We start from the raw sequence: 20,988 nt of genomic DNA, 5'->3' as shown, positions 1-20,988 counted from the left end.
AATCGCAATAAGCATATATTGATTGGTTTGCGCAAAAGTTATAGCGTCTATAAAATACAGGATAGATTTATGGCATTTTTTTAAAAAAAAATATTTATTTTTTTTTTTTTACTAGTAATAGCGGCGATCGCAATTTTTTTTCGTGACTGCGACATTATGGCGGACACATCGGACACTTTTGACACATTTTTGGGACTATTCACATTTATACAGCGATCAATGCTATAAAATTGCATTGATTACTGTGTAAATGTGACAGGCAGTGAAGGGGTTAACCACTAGGGGGCGGGGAGGGGGTAAATGTGTTTCCTAGGGAATGCTTCTAACTGTAGGGGGAGGGGACGCACAAGGGGAGGAGACCGATCAGTGTTCCTCCATTCTGGGAACACAGATCGCTCTCCTCTGAGCTGACAGGACGTGGATCTCTGTGTTTACACACAGAGATCCACGGTCCGGCCCGGTTAACGGGCAATCGCGGGTGCCCGGCGGACATCGCGGCCGCCGGGCACACGCACCGGGTCCCGAGCAACACGGCGGGTGCGCGCGCGCCCCCTAGGCAGCCGGGAACCGATGCCGTCATATGACGTCCACCCAGGATGGGAGATCCCATCTGTGGACGTCATATGTCTATAGGCAGGTAGGGAAGTGGTTGAAGTTGGGGATGAATGAGTTCTAGCACAAAATTAAGTGCATTTGACACAATCCAACAGCCAAAACAAATATTGACTGGCCATCAAGACTCATAAGAAATTAGGAAGTGGGTGAATGGGTCTTCTCTCTACTTCCTCTCTCACATTTGGACATATTATTTTTTTTCCCTTTAATATTACAGGCTTTTTGTGCTGTTCCAACACAGCACCTCCATCTTTCTCGCCTAGGCTAAAATGGCATTCACACCATTCTGTGCATGCAAAGATGTGCTGCAGGGCTTCAGGTCCCAGCAAAGTCTTGTGACACATCTGTACCCTGTGGGATTCCCAGGCATGCACGAAGACAAAGTGGATATGGAATTCCCAAACCTCTGGATATGTGCATAAATTGCCTTGCCAAAGAGCCCTTTGGCACATCTTCATATGTGCCATTATTATAGAGATGACAGCGCTGAAGGAGGGAGGGGGTAGTAGGCTGTGATAAAAACTAAAGGGGACTGAAATTTCTCTTTAAGTAAAAAAAGCAGTGGGTAAAACATAGATATTCACATGCAATAACAAACAGATGCTTCCTACAGCCTCAGGTAGTTGTTCATGTAAAGCACTTTTTATGGTTAAACAGGTAAACAAAATGGTGCCTTAATGTAACTCTGAGAAAATACTATCTGCATCACAACTGGTCAGTTGATTACCACACTGTGGATCCATTCACCCACCCCTAACATGCCGTTGGTATATGGAGGAGTTTGCGACATGTGGCTTATAGTGAAGATTGAACCCCACATCACAAGCCCTACCTTCCTTTATCTCAACTGTATGCTATTGGTGGGTAGGGGTTAGGAGAATGGAGGTTCAGAGTGTTAACCAAGGGCTTCTGGTGGCACAGACCACCCAGATAGCAAGCAAATGTACTGCAAGCTTGAAAATGACTTGATAAGCTATTGCTAGACTTGCAAGGCTTCACAAGTGTATTGCCCAATTGCAGCAAGTCCACATTGCATGACTCCAGATCAACTTTCTTTGCAAACGATCTGCAAATCTGCTGCAAGTTCTGGTACAGTTATTTTGTGCAATAGTCATCAAACCACAGGGGGTTGTTGTGGCTGAATTTTCATGCTGTAGACTTGCAGAGCTCTTCCTGTAGACTCACCACTGCAACTTTGCTCTTGCTAGAGACTTGCCACGCAAATTTACTACAAATTGGAAAAGTGTCAAATAGAACTTGTGCTTCAAGTGTTCTGTAAGTGTACAACTTGCCATTGAAAATTTGCAGCAAGTTAACAGACTTAATTCAACACTGCCACAAATTTGTGGCTAGTTATTCTTGCTATCTGGGCAGCCAGTTCCAAAGTGACAAGTCTACTGCAACACATATTTCCTATTTCTTTCACTTACCTATCTATTTATCTATTTCATATGTGTAGTTATCTTTTAATGAGGCAAATTACAACATTCATTGTCAACAGGGAGCTTGGGAAAGTTTGGTTCAGGTGGCAGCTTGACCAAATTGGTCTTTCATGGCAGTGACAGTTTTCTGTGGGCTAGTGAAAGTGCTCTTTACACCAGCGTGCCAAGATGGTTATTGTCTTAGGGGATATGATTTTTTGTGATACACATTTTCGCATATACATGCTATACATGCAAAAGGAGGATTGGAAAGCATGAACTGTAAACAACTAAGTAATTCAGGAGCAACATGATGACCAATGCTCTGTGAAAATGAAACAGATTCACATAAATAAAAAACATACAATAGTCAGAAATAATTTGTCGGTGGCTGCATTTCTTGCTGTGATGAAATTTTTATTGGAGAATATCTCTGTTCAGGGCCACCTACCCAACATATCTTATTTGTACTGGCCCAGTGGGGAAAATGCTTTTTTGCCCCCTTTCAAGCCTTCCCTGTTCAGTGTAAATCCAAGCAAGCAGTGAGGAAAAGGTGATATATGGTTTTTATTGGTTACCATACATCAGTATTCTTCTTTACATTGTTTTGTTAAATAAACTAGCTTAAGTAATTTCAGTATTGTAGGAGATACTTATAGATATCCTATCATTCACTTTTGAACTGTTTGCATAAATTAATCTGTACACTTAAACAAATCCATTAGTGAACACTATTCAGTTAATTTACTAGTAAAATAGGCTGTCCATTTAGCAAAGTGAAATTTAATTTCACAATGGAATTTTCCTTTAACTTTATCCCCAGCTGGAGCAAATTCATGTTTTGCTGTTTTTTTTTTTTTTTTGCCTTCCTCTGGATCAATTTTGGGTATAGGATTGTGTATATGGGATTGTATGTTTTGTTTTGTTTTCTTTCCCTTTTATTGGTTGAACTAGATGGACTTATGTCTTTTTTCAACCTGACTAACTATATAACTTAGTGAATAAGGTGATGCTTTTCTGACTTTCATCATCTAATCATGCGCAAGCAGAAATACTGTTTGTTTCCTTGCTTGTGATTGGTTATAATTTGCAAAGTGAATGAGTAATATACCATTAATATACCATTAGTTCACTATATATGTATTTTAATTATTAGAATGGAGAGGCCTCCTTGTTTGAGGTTAACATTCGTTACATTGGAGGACTGCTTTCTGCTTACTACCTGTCAGGGAAAGAGGTAAGTGTAAAAATCTGTATGTTTATGGTCAATGATTTCTATCTATCTGTAATGAAAAATCATAACTCTGATACATACAGTATTACTGAAAATGACACAGGGAATGATATCCAAACAGATTTGCATAATACTTATACAATGCTTCTATGTGGATTAGAGCTACGTGCAGAGAGACTTGGGGGGGATTAAAGAATATATTACCCCAGCATTTCGTATTCCTAAAATGTGTCTGCTGTACCATGTACTTGTATGAAAAAGTATCCTGTTCCTTTTGTATTGCTTCCTTTGTGTGAAATACCTGGCGTTCCTGCCAGTCTCTCTGCTTTCCTAATAAAAACTGACCACACTAGGTACGAGAGCACAGCATGGTCAGTTTTCTGGCTGCTCTACTCCAATGAGTAGACCTGTGCTGACACTGCCCCTACCCCCTGCACAGGCATTCACTGGGAAGACCAGTGTAAGATTGTTTCTCCTCCCCTAGCTGTATGAGCTCCTTATGCAGCTGAGAATAGAGGGTATGTGATAATTTCTAAAAAAAGGAATAAAAAGGTATTTATGTTTTTTTATATGTATACAGAAAAGTTTTACCTTTCATTTATGATTTAATCTGAACGGGTTGTTATACGAGGTGAGGCTTCACATATACTTTATACAAAATCTAGAGAATTGTGTATACTTCAAACTTGGCCCCTAAGTTTCAAAGAGTATATGCTGATTACACAGACTGCATCGAATTACCAAAAGTCTCCAAAGCTGAAGTGCTGACAACAGAGCAGAGCTCTGCTAACCTCTGCCCAGCACCAACAGCAGCTTCAGCCTCCCAGAGAGAAGAGGCACTCAGCCTTTCTCCTACAATACTGACAGAGACATGGGATTTTCTGCCAGCAACATCTGTGGAGTTACCAGGAACTTCTGCAGCTGAAGCGATGGCAAAATGGACAGAGGGTCCAAGAACTCTGCCCTACACTTGTGGCAGTTCCAGAGGCCCAGGGTGAGAAGGTGGTGGTCTTTCCTCCCCAGCAAGGATCCATATACCTGGGAGACAGTACCAGAGACATGTCGTCCCAGCAGCCAGATGACGGTAAGGGGGGTGAAGCAGCCAACTTCCCTACCCAGCAGCAGATGACACCCCAGAATAATGCCAGCAACCCAGGAGAAAGGCTGGCAACAGGGCTGAATGCTGCTGGCCTTTGCCCTCAACTAACAAAAGATGCGGTCTCCATCTGTATACCCCAGGGATGCTGGGCAGTCGGCCCAGATTCTCAACAGCATGATGAAGTGAGCCCAGCCACCCTGTCTTCTCTCCAATGGCTGAAAGGACTCCAGGGAGAAGGGGCAGTCCGCACTTCTCCCCAACGACGTGTATGTTCTCTGAGAAAGGCAGAGGTTGGTTGGGTGATGAATGGGGGACTGGAACTACTGACTAAATTTGGAGTCAACCCGTCTGGGGTCTCCTCCTGTGTTAGTCTGCTGCCGAAAGGGGAGAGATGTGAAGGGAGTCACTTTGGGCAGGGGGCCCGTGGAACTCAGAATCCCTTGGGGAGGTTGGGAAACCCTTGTTTCAGCTCCACATGCCCCTCTTATGTCTAAGTTACCCTGTGTCTCTAATAGGGGCACAGGGTGACCAAGAAATCCAGTCTGATCTGTACTAATAGGACTCACTGTACAACCACACTGGAATGTTGTATATATATATATATATATATATATATATATATATATATATATATATATAAAGAATACCCCTTTCTTCAAGTAGTCTGCTAGGGACAGATCAATACAATTCAAGGCTCTACATAGGATTTATCTTACTCCAATGAGACTGCATAAGATAAACCCTTCTGTGCCTTTTACTTGCTGGAGGTGTACAGCAGCTTCGGTGTACTACACATACATGTTTTTGGAATGTCTTTGGATGTGGACCTTTTGGTCCGCTCTTCTAACCTTTACCTCCCCTTTAACCATTCAGGTTCTGCTGCCTGTGAATGTTTTCCTGCTGGGATTAGTCGACCCTTTGGCCTTTACATCTAGAACTCTATTGGGTCTTTTTTTGTTCTATGCCCGGATGTTGTGTTGCGATGGAAGACCCCTATTGCCCCTACCTTAGATTTCTGAAAAAATCTGGTTAGCTTGGTTCTTCCACTTTATAAAGCCCCTTCCCTATCTAGAGGTTGCCCTAAAAAGTTTCATAAAGTGTGGGTATCTACTAATGCCTCCTCCGAGGTCCCGGCCTAATGATTATCCTTTCTCTACTGGAGTCAGACGAGGGTGTGTTTTCTTTCTTTTTTGAGTGAATGCTTTGCTGTATTATAGCTGGCTTCCTTAAAGTGGATGTAAACCCAATGTCATCCTTTCTAAACTACTGCCATAGGGGTTATCTATAAGGATATACATGCCTCCTGCATGTATCTTTACCTGTCAAATGCCTCCCCTGTGTCTGTTATTAGACCCGAAAAACTGCATATTCTGTGGGTGGGTCTGTTGTCTGGAGCTCGGTGGGTGGAGTCGTGATGTCAGTAGACTCCCCGCCCACCTCTACACTCCCCTTGTCAATATGCATTTTCTCTGTGTATTTCTCTAACAATCAGTGAAAAGACAGGAAAGTAACCACATGACTTCAGCATGCCAAATCATGGTGAGGTGTGGAACAGCCAATCCTTGCAGAGCTGCTGAAGAAAGGAGTGGGGGAGGGAATTTAAAAATACTGCATGTGTCTTAGGCTAATGCACGAGATGTAAATCACCTGTCACTCACAGCAAGGGGGAAGATTTGACAAAGTTTTTCTCAGTTTGTCAAGAATTGTCTCACTGAACAATAAAAGGGGATTGCTCAGAGACGGATTAACTCTGTGTGGCAAGACTGGGCTCAAATGATAGCAAATCTTATACTCTACAGTATGATATAAAAAAAATAATTTTTTGGGGGTTTACATCCACTTGAAACAATACAAACAAGGTTGAAACAATATTAGCTGGTATCTCTTGGACCTTCTGACAAATATTAGCCCAGCTCTCTCTCTGCACACTTTTTGAAATGTTTTCCTATTTTTTTTTTTTTTTTTACAATCTTTATCAAACATTTTTACAAAATTTTTATATAAAACATATACACATACATACATCTACACAGAAAAAAAATAAATCATGGTGTATAGGGGCATTCACAATTACTATTCAGATCATTTTATATATCCCCATGGTCTATACTAGCATCATCTGTATACATTTCTGGATATAATTCGTTACTCTATCTTTGCACGGCCCCTATATCTGCAATACAATACTATCCCAGTACCCCCCAGTACCCCCCATCCATACCCTATTTTAAGTATTGTTTAAACTCTATGTTCATTTTGTTTAACTCGATTGAATTATCTTCACTATAGGCTGGTGGTTCCGACGGACCACTGCTCCCCTCAAGAGTTGGTACCTGGCTAAGATACTTGTCTTGGCTATGGTCCCACCCCATTGTGGGCCCTATTGCCCACGGCGTGATATGTCAATGTACTCACTACACACTCTAATCCGAGTTCTTCTCAGTATTCTCATACCTTATGTTCTTTCCTATTTTTACTATTCTTCTCTCTCTTTTCTCTCCCTCCCCCTTTCCCCTTTCCCTCGGCCCCTGGGGTGTGCGGATGGAGTAGTTCATAGCGTTATATCTCAGACCCAATGACCCTTCATTGGCTGTCCCTGAATGTTCAGGGCATGAATTCCCCCCCAAAAAGGGTCAAGGTTGTTAATTACCTTATGCAACAAAAAATAGACATAGCCTGTTTACAGGAAACACACTTTTCTTCCTCTTCCTGCCCCAAATATCGCAGCAAACTATCCCCAAGTCTATTTGGCTAATGGTCCTACTAAGCAGAGAGGGGTTCTTATAGCTACACGTAAATCGGTCCCATTTATCTGTAACAAACAGATAGCTGACCCTAATGGTAGATACCTTCTCCTGCAGGGTTCTGTTCAGGACAATGAAGTAACTATTATGACCTATTAAGCCCCGAATGACAATCCGGGCCCATTCTTGTCTCATGTCTGTTCTTTGTTACAGGTCCACCAGAGAGGCACCCTCCTGTTGGCGGGTGATTCTAATGTGACGCTCAACCCTGCCCTTGATAAGTACCCGGCGGATCATAAAGCTCCCTCTCATGCTTCAAAAAAATTCTTGCTAGCCCTACAAAATCTTGATCTAGTAGACATATAAAGAGAGTTTCATCCCATGGGCAGGGACTACACCCACTATTCCCATCCTCATCACTCCCACTCTAGAATTGACCATTCGTTTGTGTTACGGAAACATCTCCCTTTAATAGACTCGGTTTCGATCCTAGCAGTCCCTTGGTCAGATCACGACCCTGTTCTAACCGTTCGTCGCTCCCTACTCAGCAAACCACAACATGCTCCCTGGGTGATGAATGATTCACTTTTATCCTTCAAACCGATCCTCAGTGAAATCCAAGAAGCTTCGGCGGAATACTTTAGGCTTAATGCAGGTTCTGTCTCGTCCTCAATAACACTATGGGAGGCTTATAAAGCTGTCCTCCGGGGTCGCGTTATTCGAATAGCGTCTCAACGCAAAAGAGAAAGGATTCAGGCCCGACGCAAGTTAGAGCAGAGCTTGGAGGACCGCTCAGCGGCCTTTAAATTAACCCCCACCCCTGCTAACCGCAGACCTTTAGACAAGGCCCGTACAGACTTGGATCTATGTCTGACAGACGAAGCGGACCGTTCCTTACGTTGGGCCCACCAGAGATGTTATGCTAAGGCAAACAAACCCAATGCGCAGTTGGCCAATAGACTGCGTACTTTTACCCCGAAATTTACTCCCATAACCTTGCGCACCCGCCATAACATCCTCAGGGGAACCCCCAGCGGGTCTTGGAAAAATTCTGCCATCGACTTACCAAACTCTTCTCCCCCCCAAATCACTCTTCAACACAGGGCCTGAATGCTTTCTTAAAAGAGTTATCTTTACCTTCCCTATCCGAATCCCATATCTCCCTAATGGACCGAGATATACAGGTCTCTGAGGTTCTCCAGTGCATTAAGGAACTGAAAGTGGGCAAAAGACCAGGCCCGGATGGTCTCACTGCTTTGTATTATCGAAAGTTTGCAGAGGTTCTGGCCCCACACCTAGCGGCTATGTATAACTCGGTCAAAGGAGGTCACCCATTTACACCAGACTTGCTGACTGCCAACATAGTGATGATTCCTAAGCCAGATAAGGACCATTCTTCCTGGGCAAATTTTCGGCCAATCTCTTTAATTAATATTGACATGAAGATATTGACGAAAATTTTGGCCAATCGCCTGAATTCTTTTCTACCACGTCTGATAAAAAAGGATGAGGTGGGATTTGTCCCCTGTAGGCAGGCAGGAGATGCCATTAGACGACTCCTCCAAATCCAACATATAGCTCATGAAAGGTCCCTGGAGACAATGTTTCTTTCTTTAGATGCTAATAAGGCTTTCGATACCTTGTCCTGGCCCTATTTGACACAGGTCCTCACCCACTACGGTTTCGGCACCTCCTTTTTGAGTTGGGTCTCAGCCATATATCACTCCCCCTAGGCTAAAGTGCTTTATTATGGATATGAATCGCATACGTTCCCTATTAAGAGGGGAACCCGTCAGGGATGCCCGCTCTCCCCACTTCTATTTATACTAGCACTTGAACCCCTAGCAGAGGCCATACGCTCTCACCCAGATATATCAGGAGTAGAAGTAGCAGGCACCGCGCACAAATTGTCACTGTTTGTGGATGACATTTTATTAACCATTACTAAACCCAGAATCTCCCTCCCCAATTTATTCTCTCTCTTAGACTCCTTCGCCTCGTTCTCAGGCCTTTCAGTTAACATGGCAAAATCTAAAGCGATGTCTATCAACCTTCGGGCCCTGGAACTATAATCCCTACATTTGGCATTCTCATTTCAGTGGTTAACCTCACTACCTTACTTGGGTTTTAAACTTACTCCGAGGTACTGGGGATTATACCAAGCCAATTTTCCTCCACTTTTCCGAAAGCTGGAGGCTATGCTTGCCTCTTGGTCCACACTTCCGATTTCTTGGTTCGGCAGAATAGCGACGGTACGCATGACGTACCTACCTAAATTGCTCTATTATTTTAGAGTTTTGCCAGTCCATGTGCCCCCCCATATCATTCGAATACATCAACGTAAAATTATGCAGTTTATATGGGGCCCCAAGAGACCCAGGATCAAGAGACAAGTACTTTACGCACGCAAACTCAATGGTGGCCTTTCGGTTCCTAATCTGCAAGCATATTATACTGCTGCGGGTATCGCCCCATTATCTCACCTCCATGAGAAACAACAAATGCCACTATGGGCCACCATGGATTTAGTCGATGCACACCTACCGCCTCTAGCTTCTCTTCCTTGGCTTCCTAAAGCACATCGCCCCTCTACCATAGGTCCCTGTCTGGCTCACTCCCTTAAACTGTGGGATGCGGTTAAGTACTCAGCAGGCCTAATTTCTCCTCATCTCCCACTACTTCGTCTCCTCCACTGCCCTTTATTTCAACCAGGTTGTGATAATCCACTGCAGTTTAAATGGTGGTCTGATAATGGCTTTACAGATATCCATTCGTTATTCACCCCAACCAAGATCATCCCTTTCGCTGCATTATGTTCCTCACACGATATCCCCCTTAGGGAGCATTACAGTTACCTGCAAATTAGACATTTTCTCCAACAGCTTACAAAATCCCATTCGGCCCCCTTTACCATGACCCTATTTGAAAGCCTTTGTAGATCGCGCCCCCAATCCTTGGGTCTGATTTCCCTCATATATATCGCTATAATTAATTCCAAGACGCCACCATTGAGACCCTATCATCTCCAATGGGAGGCCGAGCTCGGGAAACAATTAGACCCGGAGGACTGGCAATGTATGACTATTATGCTATCCAAATGCTCTAAGAATGTTCTCTTTTTGGAGAACGTTTACAAAGTCTTTTATAGATGGTACTATACCCCGGCTAGATTAGCAAGCTTCATCCCATCTTATTCCCCCCTCTGTTTTTGTGGGTGCTCACAGGAGGGCACGATGGTGCATATCTGGTGGACCTGCCCCAGGGTTTGCAGATTATGGGTCAGAGTATACGCACTACTATGCAATCTTTTTAATACCACTATAAAGTGGGACCCTTTTGAAGCCCTTTTATGGAAACCGATTGCAGAACTTCTTCGTCCTGAACGCCAATTAGCAGCACATATTTTTACCGCAACTAAATTGACCATAGCAAGGGCCTGGAAAACTCTGAACCTTAGCTTTGAAGCAGTTAAAAATTGTGTGAATTATATCATGGTAAATGAGAAACTTACAGCCATATTGTTAGACACACATGATAAGTTCCTCAGGATATGGCAACCCTGGGTGACCCATAACCGTCCATCAAGATTTGGCCTCCGTTCCCCCCTCCTTTCCCACCCCCCTCTTCTCCCATTTTCAATTTCTCTTTCCTTCTTCTCATTCAGGCCCTTGGGCTTAATTCTATAGAGAGTGGATATTTAAGGTAACAAAAAGTTATTCCATACAAAGGTATGTTATCTTCTTTGAAGTTATTTCATTTAATCTGATTTTATTTCTGGTTCTTTTTCTTTTTTTTTAATGCAATGTTACGTATTACAATAACATCTCGCTATGCACCCTTTAAATGTTCATGAGTGTTTGCAAACATAATATTCTGTGCTTGCAGTTTATTGCTATGCTAGTAAACACGAGATGAAGACTCCCCTTAGTATGTCGCCTGGCCTCGGCCTTGAGCCGCCTGAGACCAGGCTTAAATTCTTGAACATCAGTTCTACCTGCCGGACACCGGCAGTCTTATACCTGGTAATTCATGATGTATCCATCACTGTTTTGTTCTATTCTGTTGATATATATTTTCAATAAAAAACTTTGTACAAGAAATGTTTTGCTATTTTTGGTGGACCCCAGTGTATTTACATTACTATGTGTGACAATGTTCTATGTAAGGTTTTTTACATTTACCTTTGTTTTTGTATAATGTGGATAATTGAGCCAGGGTATGCACCGTCGCTCTGTTTTGTATTCATAAACTGTACACTTGAAATTCTAATAAAGAGGATTTATAGAAAAAAAAAAAAAAAAACATAAACAATGCGATAACAAGGTATATCCTTCTGTTAATTTTATTGTTTCATTTTCTGGATTGTTTTTTGTTTATTGATTTGCTTTTTATATCTACTTTGAGACCATAAAGCAAGCAGGCATATACTTATTTAGTAATCAGATGACATTTCAGATAATCATTTTTCAATTTCATTCATTTTTTTAAAATATTTGTTTTAGAGATGTTTGGATCATTTTAATGCAGCGCTAAAGTTCTGTGACTTTTATCCTTTGTTACAATTAATCATATGTAATCCTCTATTTCCAACATGTCAACAGTGCTGTCTGCATCCCAGCCTGATCTGATAAATTGTAAATTCAGTTAATGGGTATTGTGTATTTTAGTTCCCCCTAGAGGGTGAAGGAACATCAAGATTGTTGAATATGATATTGAAACAGGCATGATAAACTCAAATGAAACAGTGCCAATCAGAGCAAGACTACCCTGTAATAGCTCTTATAAACGTGCTTACAGGCATAAAGATGACCTTAGACCAATCCTGCTCCTTAATAATGACTGTATATGTTTATGTATGCCCTGACATTTTCTGGCCAAGCCTACACAGGGGAAGAATTTAGCATCTATACATAATAGGCTTCATGAAAGAAAAATGGGTCCTGCTTGTCTAGATTCATCCTATTGTTAAAAGTCTATTTTTAATAGAAGCAGGAAGCTTTTATATTACTTTTAAAAGGAACGTCATTGGCAATGAATTCGGCACCCGTGTTCATTTCTTTGCCATTTATATTATGCATATTTATAAATACCACAGCATAAAATGACAGATTTAAACTAGAAATCATCTGTTTAATAATCTAGTGGCGGAAATCAATGCTATTTTTGTACACACTTCCCAAGTAACTTCTTAACACAGCTGATTGCAGAGAATACATGTGATCATGAAATGTTAATCACAAAAACCTCAAGAGAAATGTCTCAAATGACTAATTCACAAACTAGAGATTAAATTAATCAAAGTCTGAATGGTGAAAATCATGTTCTGCATTATGTGCATACAAGTTACTATGATGTATTTTTGTTTGACTAAACTGTTTATATTTTAGAAAGAAAAAAAAAAAGCACAATTTCAATACAATTTAATTTGTAGTTTGACGCTAAAGAGTTTTTATTATTTTTCCATTTATATGATAAGGCAAGCTTTTGTTGAAAGATTAATATAAAATCATAAAATCAAAGAATACCCATTAGGTATAGGGGACAAATTTAAGGAACATAGAAAATTGTAGGTTGTGGCAAGTTTCTAAGGGTGTAACAAAAGGTTTCTTAAACTGCTTAGAATGCAAAAACATTGTAAAATTCTGTTGTACAAGAAGAACGCCAAACAAGCATACCAACAATGTATGTCCCACTCTTGTCCAGAGTGAGATGTGTAGCAGATGGCTCATGGTGTGGTAAGCCTGTGGCTGTTTTGGTTATAACTAGAGTGGTAGCAGAGATAGAGAATGTGAGTAGGTAGGAATGTTAGTAGGAATAAAAAGTGATGATACTACCATTACTATCTCATTCAGTAGCCAGGGACATTTTGCTATATTCTGTATTGTGCCAAATGCCCTGAAGTCATCTGCCATTTTACACCTTCTTCTGAAAATGCTTCTTACCTTGTTGCCCCAGAACTCAGTACTTTCTGAATCACTGATCAGAAATAAGCATGCAGCAAACAACGTATGTGTAATGTCAGAACTCTAGGTCTCTATACTTGCTCTTAGTCCCTTACTCAAAAAGTATGGAAGTGTTTGGATCAACATGACATCTAGGAAATTAGCAGAAAAAAAAACTAATAGTCCTGGCAGGGAAACTGGCCAGGAACTCCAAGTGAGATATTTTGCTTGCGCTGTGTTGTAGGAACTGAATAGACTTGAAAGTACCCACACAAGCCCAAATCTTGTGTTTGGTGCCCAGTGGGAACTGTTTATTTTTTTCTGGTTACAATAAGGAAACTGCAGATGCAACTGTTTCTGCAGAACATCCCTTAATAGTGTCTAGTGTGCATAGACACTGTATTCATAAGCTGACTAGTGTACAATGAATTTCTCCTGAGTAGACACAGCAGCAGAGCAGATAAACTATACAAGAGTCCAGAGTAGTACAAGTACTTCCAAATGCTTAAGCACTGTTTCTCATATAGAGATCCTTGAAAAGTCATTATCTTGGTGAAGGGACAAATCTTTCACCAATCATCAGTCTTGGTAAGAAGTCTGCCTATCTATGGGCAGAGAAGCCCAAAGAAGTGTCAAACAGAACCGCAAGTCACCAGGTATTATGAAATACTGGTACTTTGGGCCTTGAAAGTGGTATCTGTATTATTTTTTCGAAGTTTTCTGGTGAAATTGTTTTGTTGACTTTTGTTCATTGTAAACCTTCCTTTCTGTTAAATTAACATAGGTCCTTTTTGGGTTAATTTACTAAAGGCAAATAGGCTGTTTACTTTCCAAGGGAAGAAAACTTTCCCCAGAGCTTAGGGAACGTGGTGAAGTTTTGCTTCACAAAGAATACCCAATCACATGCCAGGAAAAAAAATGCATTTTTTTTTAACATGACTGCATGACTGCATGACTGAAGTTAGTAGGGCTTCATCTCATTTATTAAGCTCTTGGGTCAATTTCCTTGCAAAGCGAACAGCCTATTTGCCTAAATAAAGCAATTAATTCCAAGCAGGAGATATTGTATTATTTTATTAACATATTCAAACTAAAAGTTAAGCATATCATTTATAACACATAAGATAGTTATGAAGATGGTTTTTACTACATGTGTTATGTGCTTAATGATAAATGGAGAGAAAACACTAGGCGCCTCAGTATGACATAACCAATGAGTTTGATCATGGGAAATAATCACAAGCAATAAATCTCAATAATAATAGCACAGAAGGAGTTCAGGCTTATGTAAAAACCTTGGTTTAGTCCAAACCCATTTAATGAAGACATACCATGCTTAATTTTAAAACCACAAGAGGTGTAGATAAGACGCACCCATGTCGGCAATCTCAGGGTATTTTAATTACATTGGTACTCGTGTTTTCAGCATTTTATAGTTGAAAGGTGTTTGCGCACGCAAACTGAAGTTAGGTACGTGTCAGAAAGGAAGGTTACATCACATACAGAATTTTGAGGTGCCAAAAAACGTATATATACCATAAAAATGAAATTTAAAACTAGAAACACATAACAACCTGGTATCCTTTAGATTCACTAAAACTGTGCAGTCAAGGGTATACCTGATCAGCTATAAATTAAAGAATTAAAGAATTATGTAGGTATGCCGTTGCATTACACTGGTAAATCTAGAGAATATTGTACCTTTAAATTGGAATGTGTGTGTGCCCCAGACTCAGAGGAAATTACAAGATGGTTCAAGATGGAATAATGTCCATCATACACTATATCAGTAAGCTATATAATAACTAGTTTGTGTTTTGCATATACAGTATGTTGGTGTAAAATTACAATACTCTGGAACCTTGACTGCATCATGATTGTATTCATACTAACTAGTGTATATGGTGTGCTTGTTTTCAGGTTTTTAGAGAAAAAGCAATAGGCCTTGGGAAGAAACTGTTACCAGCATTTAGCACACCTACTGGGATTCCACGTGGTATTATCAACCTTGGAAAGTAAGAAAGATTTCTGTTACTAGACTGGCTTATTTTATTAAAGTATTTTTTTTAAAGCCACTAGGAAATTAAACCACCTGTAGGCATTACATAGAATCTTGTATAAAAAATTTACAGTGGGGACGGAAAGTATTCAGACCCCCTTAAATGTTTCACTCTTTGTTATATTGCAGCCATTTGCTAAAATTATTTAAGTTCATTTTTTTCCTCATTAATGTACACACAGCACCCCATATTGACAGAAAAACACAGAATTGTTGACACTTTTGCAGTTTTATTAAAAAAGAAAAACTGAAATATCACATGGTCCTAAGTATTCAGACCCTTTGCTCAGTATTTAGTAGAAGCACCCTTTTGATCTAATACAGCCATGAGTCTTTTTGGGGAAGATGCAACAAGTTTTTCACACCTGGATTTGGGGATCCTCTACCATTCCTCCTTGCAGATCAGAGTTGTTGTGAAGCCACTCCTTCCTTATTTTAACTGTGTGCTTAGGGTCATTGTCTTGTTGGGAGGTAAACCTTCGGCCCAGTCTGAGGTCCTGAGCACTCTGGAGAAGGTTTTCGTCCAGGATATCCCTGTACTTGGCCGTATTCATCTTTCCCTCGATTGCAAGTCCTGTCCCTGCAGCTGAAAAACACCCCCACAGCATGATGCTGCCACCACCATGCTTCACTGTTGGGACTGTATTGGACAGGTGATGAGCAGTGCCTGGTTTTCTCCACACATACCGCTTAGAATTAAGGCCAAAAAGTTCTATCTTGGTCTCATCAGACCAGAGAATCTTATTTCTCACCATCTTGGAGTCCTTCAGGTGTTTTTTTAGCAAACTCCATGTGGGCTTTCATGTGTCTTGCACAGGAGAGGCTTCCATCGGGCCACTCTGCCATAAAGCCCCGACTGGTGGAGGGCTGCAGTGATGGTTGACTTTCTACAACTTTCTCCCATCTCCCGACTGCATCTCTGGAGCTCAGCCACAGTGATCTTTGGGTTCTTCTTTACCTCTCTTACCAAGGCTCTTCTCCCCCGATAACTCAGTTTGGCTGGACGGCCAGCTCTAGGAAGGGTTCTGGTCGTCCCAAACGTCTTCCATTTAAGAATAATCAAACACAGCTGGACTCAAATGAAGGTGTAGAACCATCTCAAGGATGATCAGAAGAAATGGACAGCACCCGAGTTAAATATATGAGTGTCACAGCAAAGGGTCTGAATACTTAGGACCATGTGATATTTCAGTTTTTCTTTTTTAATAAATCTGCAAAAATGTCAACAATTCTGTGTTTTGCTGTCAGTATGGGGTGCTGTGTGTACATTAATGAGGAAAAAAAATGAACTTAAATGATTTTAGCAAATGGCTGCAATATAACAAAGAGTGAAAAATTTAAGGGGTCTGAATATTTTCCATCCCCACTGTAAATCACATACCAAACCTCACTGAATTTAAATGTCAATGTAACTCAGACCTGCACACATCTGGCCTGATCTCTTCCCTGTATTCCTTCACCACATTCGGAAACTCAAATATTAAACTATCATATGATCTTTATGGAAGAGGGAACAGTAAGTGAAGACTTGGGCACTTATAATGAAAAGTTTGCTCCACATCTCCTTTTTAGAAAGCTCATGCAAGAGCCTCTTACCATGCTGTTAACCAAAATCACTGTGCCAAGGATGTGACTATAAACAGCTATAATACCCCTGCTGCAATATCATAAAATCACCAGTGCTTTTGGACAGGTCTATGAATCAAATGTAAAATAGTGTATATTAATGTGTGTCCCTGATATGTATCTTACACACTAAAAACCAACAATTTCTAAGTATTAACCGCTTGCCGACCAGTCGCCGCAGTTTTACTGCAGCAGGTTGGCTCGGCTGGTTAAATCGATGTTACCTTACGTCGCTTTTTCTTTTGGCCCGCAGTGTGTGTGCCCGGAGCTGATGCGAGTGCCCGGCGGTCGCAATGAAGTAAAAGATATTTTGTTTTTTTTTAAATTGTCGCTCTTCTTTTGTTTATAGCATAAAAAATAAAAACCGCAGAGGCGATCGAATACCACCAAAAGAGTACAACGTGGCATGACCGTGCAATTGTCAGTTAAAGCGATGCAGTGCTGAACTGCAAAAAATGGCCTGGTCATTGAGCAGCCAAATCTTCAGGGGCTGAAGTAGTTAAAAAACATGTAATGCAAAAATGTTGGTCTTCAGACAGCGCTCTTCTGTGATTCCACACATTCCCCTTTAGCACACTGAGACTCACCAGATGCTTTGACCCAAACACTGTACGGGTCAATATAGGCTTGTATAATAATGCCAATGTAGCACCCTCTACATAGGTAGGTATTGAGGTGAGGATTTTTGCAGTGCAGGTAAATTTAGTCATGCCCACCTGGAAGCTAGGCCTGTTTGTTTTGATCTGCGTGGGCTGGGAGTGGCTCAGAGCAGCAGCTGTGACTCACAGACAGCATCACTCCATGGTTACCTCCCTCTTGCTTCTAGAGGATTCTAGAAGAAGAGGAGGGGATGAGAGGTGGAGCTGTCTGGGTGTCTCAGGGAGCCCTGACCAATCCCCACCTAGGATTGGCAGGGGGCAGGCCTCCTTGAAATACCTAGGGTCAGCCCAGCTGGGGGCGAGTTGTCGGGTGGAAGAACTAAGGATGGAATACTAGGCTGTCGGAGCCTTTGAGGGAGCTCCCCAGTCTGGGGGGCGGGGTGACCTTGGACCTATGACTTGGGTGCAGGACGAATCCCTTTAAGAATTAATGGAGGATCTGAACGGGAGGCACAGAGAGGAATCAGAGAGGACAGCAGGAGCTAGTACTGCCGGGCAAGTCTTCAGGAGGGAACCACCGGTTTGCAGCCAGGAGGGCTGGTGAGTGACATGTGCTATCAGGAGGACTGGGGAGGCATGCCGGAGAGGACTGAGAGGAAACAGTCAGAGTTGGGTGTGGAGCCAGTGAGGATTGCAATGTCACGGGCAGTGGAGACAGGCAGCTGCAGCCAGGAGGCCTGGCTGGGCCTGAAGAGGCCTTACTGGGAGCTGTAGTCCAGCTAGCACTAAGGACTTCCTATTTCTATTTTTGCTACATTAAAGGGGCCCACGGTCCCTGCTTGCAAATGGCAGTTACTAAGGCAGTGTCCGGCATAACCATGTGCTAGCTGTGCCTGAGAAGTAAGAGTTGTGCTGGAGAGAGAGAGAGAGAGTAACAGTCTTCAAGCAAGAGTTGTGCTGGAGGAGACTGTAGTAGCCAAGTGTATAGAGTTGTCCCATCTGATTGATATACAATTGATTGATATACAATCAACCAATTGCTTGTTCTACTGGGCATCCCGTATATTCCTATCCCCATCCAAGTTCAAATCCCTTAATAAGAATACAAAACAAGCACATGGACTGTTCATTGACTCAAAAGTGACTAGAAAGTGAATGCCGGCTGGGCTTTCAGCAGCCCCTACGGGGGTACCGATACACCTAGATGCGTGTCTCCACTCTCCTCAATGTCCTCTCATCACCACTCACCATGCTACCTAAAACATTGGTATATTAAACAAAGAGTGTTCACTCATGCTTCAAATATTTAGTGCAACAAAGCAAACCGCAATTAAACCTGGAAATTCCTAACCATAAATTTCTTGTAAGGTTAAAAACACTCAGGGAATCATTCATTAATAACTGGACCCTGGACAGGCTATACACACCCAGCAGGACTTTTATTACCTCCAAAATTGACCGTTCATATTTCTACCTGTGGCCATGCAGGCATATTCCAGGACAGATCCTTGACTAATGCTGGCCATACACTATACGAAAAATCGGCCGAACACATTTTCGAAAAACGAATGTTCGACCGTGACCGCAAACGATCGTGCCATCATGTAATGACCGATAAATTGTTCAGTGGACATGAATAAATAATTTTTTGTTCGTTTTTTTACATATACCTAGTGCAGACAGTTCGGACGGGAAACACATTAACCTTGCAATTTATCGTACGTTCGGCAGAAATTTTCCAAACTTCCCGTTCGTTTTTTTTCCACAAAAACGTCACAAACGATTATCGATTTGTGCCCATTAACTTGCCGAAAAATGAACGAAGTGTCTATATGAACGATTTTTCAGCAGATTTTTCGTATAGTGTATGGCCAGCATACCTCATTGTTCTGTAAACCTTCCCTGAACTTCCTTTTCTCTTTCATTTAACAACTGCTGTTCTGCTCTTTTTCATTTCCTCTCTTTCCTACAAAACTCTCTCGTGCCTTTGTGTGAAAAACAGAGGGGCGAATGAATGTGCATTATGCTCAAATTACTAAGCTATGAAGTATGTGTTTTTTGGTATGATGATTATTTTTAACCTGCCTGTTTTTTTCAGTTCCTATTAGCTCTCATTGCTCAAAAATTATAAATAAATAATGAACAAATAAAGGCTATCATAGCTTAATGAATTGAGCCTGTCTTTTTTTTAGGCACTAGTGCTTTTGCAGGATCTTCTCCTACATGATAACTAGTGTCAGCAACAGCCCCTTGACTTAAAGGGGTTGTAAAGGCAGGAGGTTTTTTATCTTAATGCATTGTATGCATTAAGATAAAAAGCCTTCTGTGTGCAGCAGCCCCCCTAACACTTATCTGAGGTTCCTCTCTGTCCAGCAATGACCACGAGTGTCTCGGCCATCCAAGATTCTCCTTCCTGATTGGCAGAAACACAGCAGCAGAGCCATTGGCTCCCACTGCTGTCAATCAAAGTCAGTTAGGCAATCAAGGGAAGAGAGGGGGTGGAGCCGCGTCGGGGGTCCGTGTCTGAATGGACACAGGGAGCTGTCACTCAGCTCTGGTGCCCCCAAAGCAAGCTGCTTGCTGTGGGGGCACTAAACAGGAGGGAGGGGCCAGGATCACAGAAGAGGGGCCCGAGAAGAGGAGGATCTGGGCTGCTCTGTGCAAATCCACTGCAACAGAGCAGGTAAGTATAATATGTTTATTATTTTTATAGGAAAAAAACAAGACTTTATAATCACTTTAAAGCACCCGTATTATGGTACATTTATTTCCAGTCACCATCCCTTTTTAACCCCTGATTAAACCCTAGAGGAAACAATAATATATTCCAATTAAAAGCAGTAAATACTAAGTACAACCATATACAATGGAAAAAACATGCTTTCCTTTCCTCTCTAATTCTGGTTATATACTGATAGTTTAGCCAGAGATTCCTCCATCCACACTATACAGTGCAGATAGAAGGAGCTCCCACTGTGCCTATTGTATTGCCCAAAAACTATCCTGAAATACCAAAAACTACCTGAAAATACCTAAAAACTGCTGCTGCATCTGATTGAGTGCAGTTGCATTTTGTCTGCCAAATATTCCTAAAATTTTTCATTTGAGGGATGTCTGGCAGGAGAAGACCAAAAGGGCCACCCACCGAGCTAATTTTGCCTGGTTCCTTAAGGCCCGTACACACAATCAGAAAATTGTATGAAAACTACCACTTTCAAAGCGATTGTACGATAATCTGACCTTTAATACACAGCTTTCATCTGAAATTTTCCGAAGGGACAAATACTACATTTTTTCCCGTATGATACCAGATCATAAGATTTTTGTTTAATCAGTACAGTTTTCATCTGAAAATACAATACAAATACACTACAACACGTGACATCACTTCCAAATTTGTATTCTGTCGTATGAGAATTTTCTTACTTTAGTAACCTCTTGATTTTCAATATGGAGGCTAGCATGCAAAAAAAATGGACGATTATTTGTCCAATAAAATCAACGTGTGTGCTAGGTTTTAGGAACTGAAATTCGTACAGGGTATGACCAGATTACGCAAGGTTAGTTTCTGACTATTCAACATTTCAAACTTTCAGTAGTCATTTGGTTAAACCTTTGGGATTGTGTTTTGAGGTTTGTCTGTGTAATT

At 41.5% G+C, this 20,988-nt stretch overlaps 1 protein-coding gene across 1 annotated transcript in view; it reads left to right on the top strand.

The window, feature by feature from the left end:
* The window catches only part of MAN1C1 (mannosidase alpha class 1C member 1), a 144,695-nt gene that overhangs the window by 56,035 nt on the left and 67,672 nt on the right, over nucleotides 1-20,988 (top strand). The window contains exons 5-6 of the mRNA XM_073615456.1: nucleotides 3,193-3,273; nucleotides 14,976-15,070. Coding sequence (XP_073471557.1) covers nucleotides 3,193-3,273; nucleotides 14,976-15,070 — 176 coding nt within the window. The remainder of the gene's footprint in view (nucleotides 1-3,192; nucleotides 3,274-14,975; nucleotides 15,071-20,988) is intronic.

Source organism: Aquarana catesbeiana, linkage group LG02, assembly GCF_042186555.1.
Source record: "Aquarana catesbeiana isolate 2022-GZ linkage group LG02, ASM4218655v1, whole genome shotgun sequence".
NCBI lineage: Eukaryota > Metazoa > Chordata > Amphibia > Anura > Ranidae > Aquarana > Aquarana catesbeiana.
Note: the sequence above shows the minus strand (reverse complement) of the source record. Positions and strands in the feature narration are given on the sequence as shown.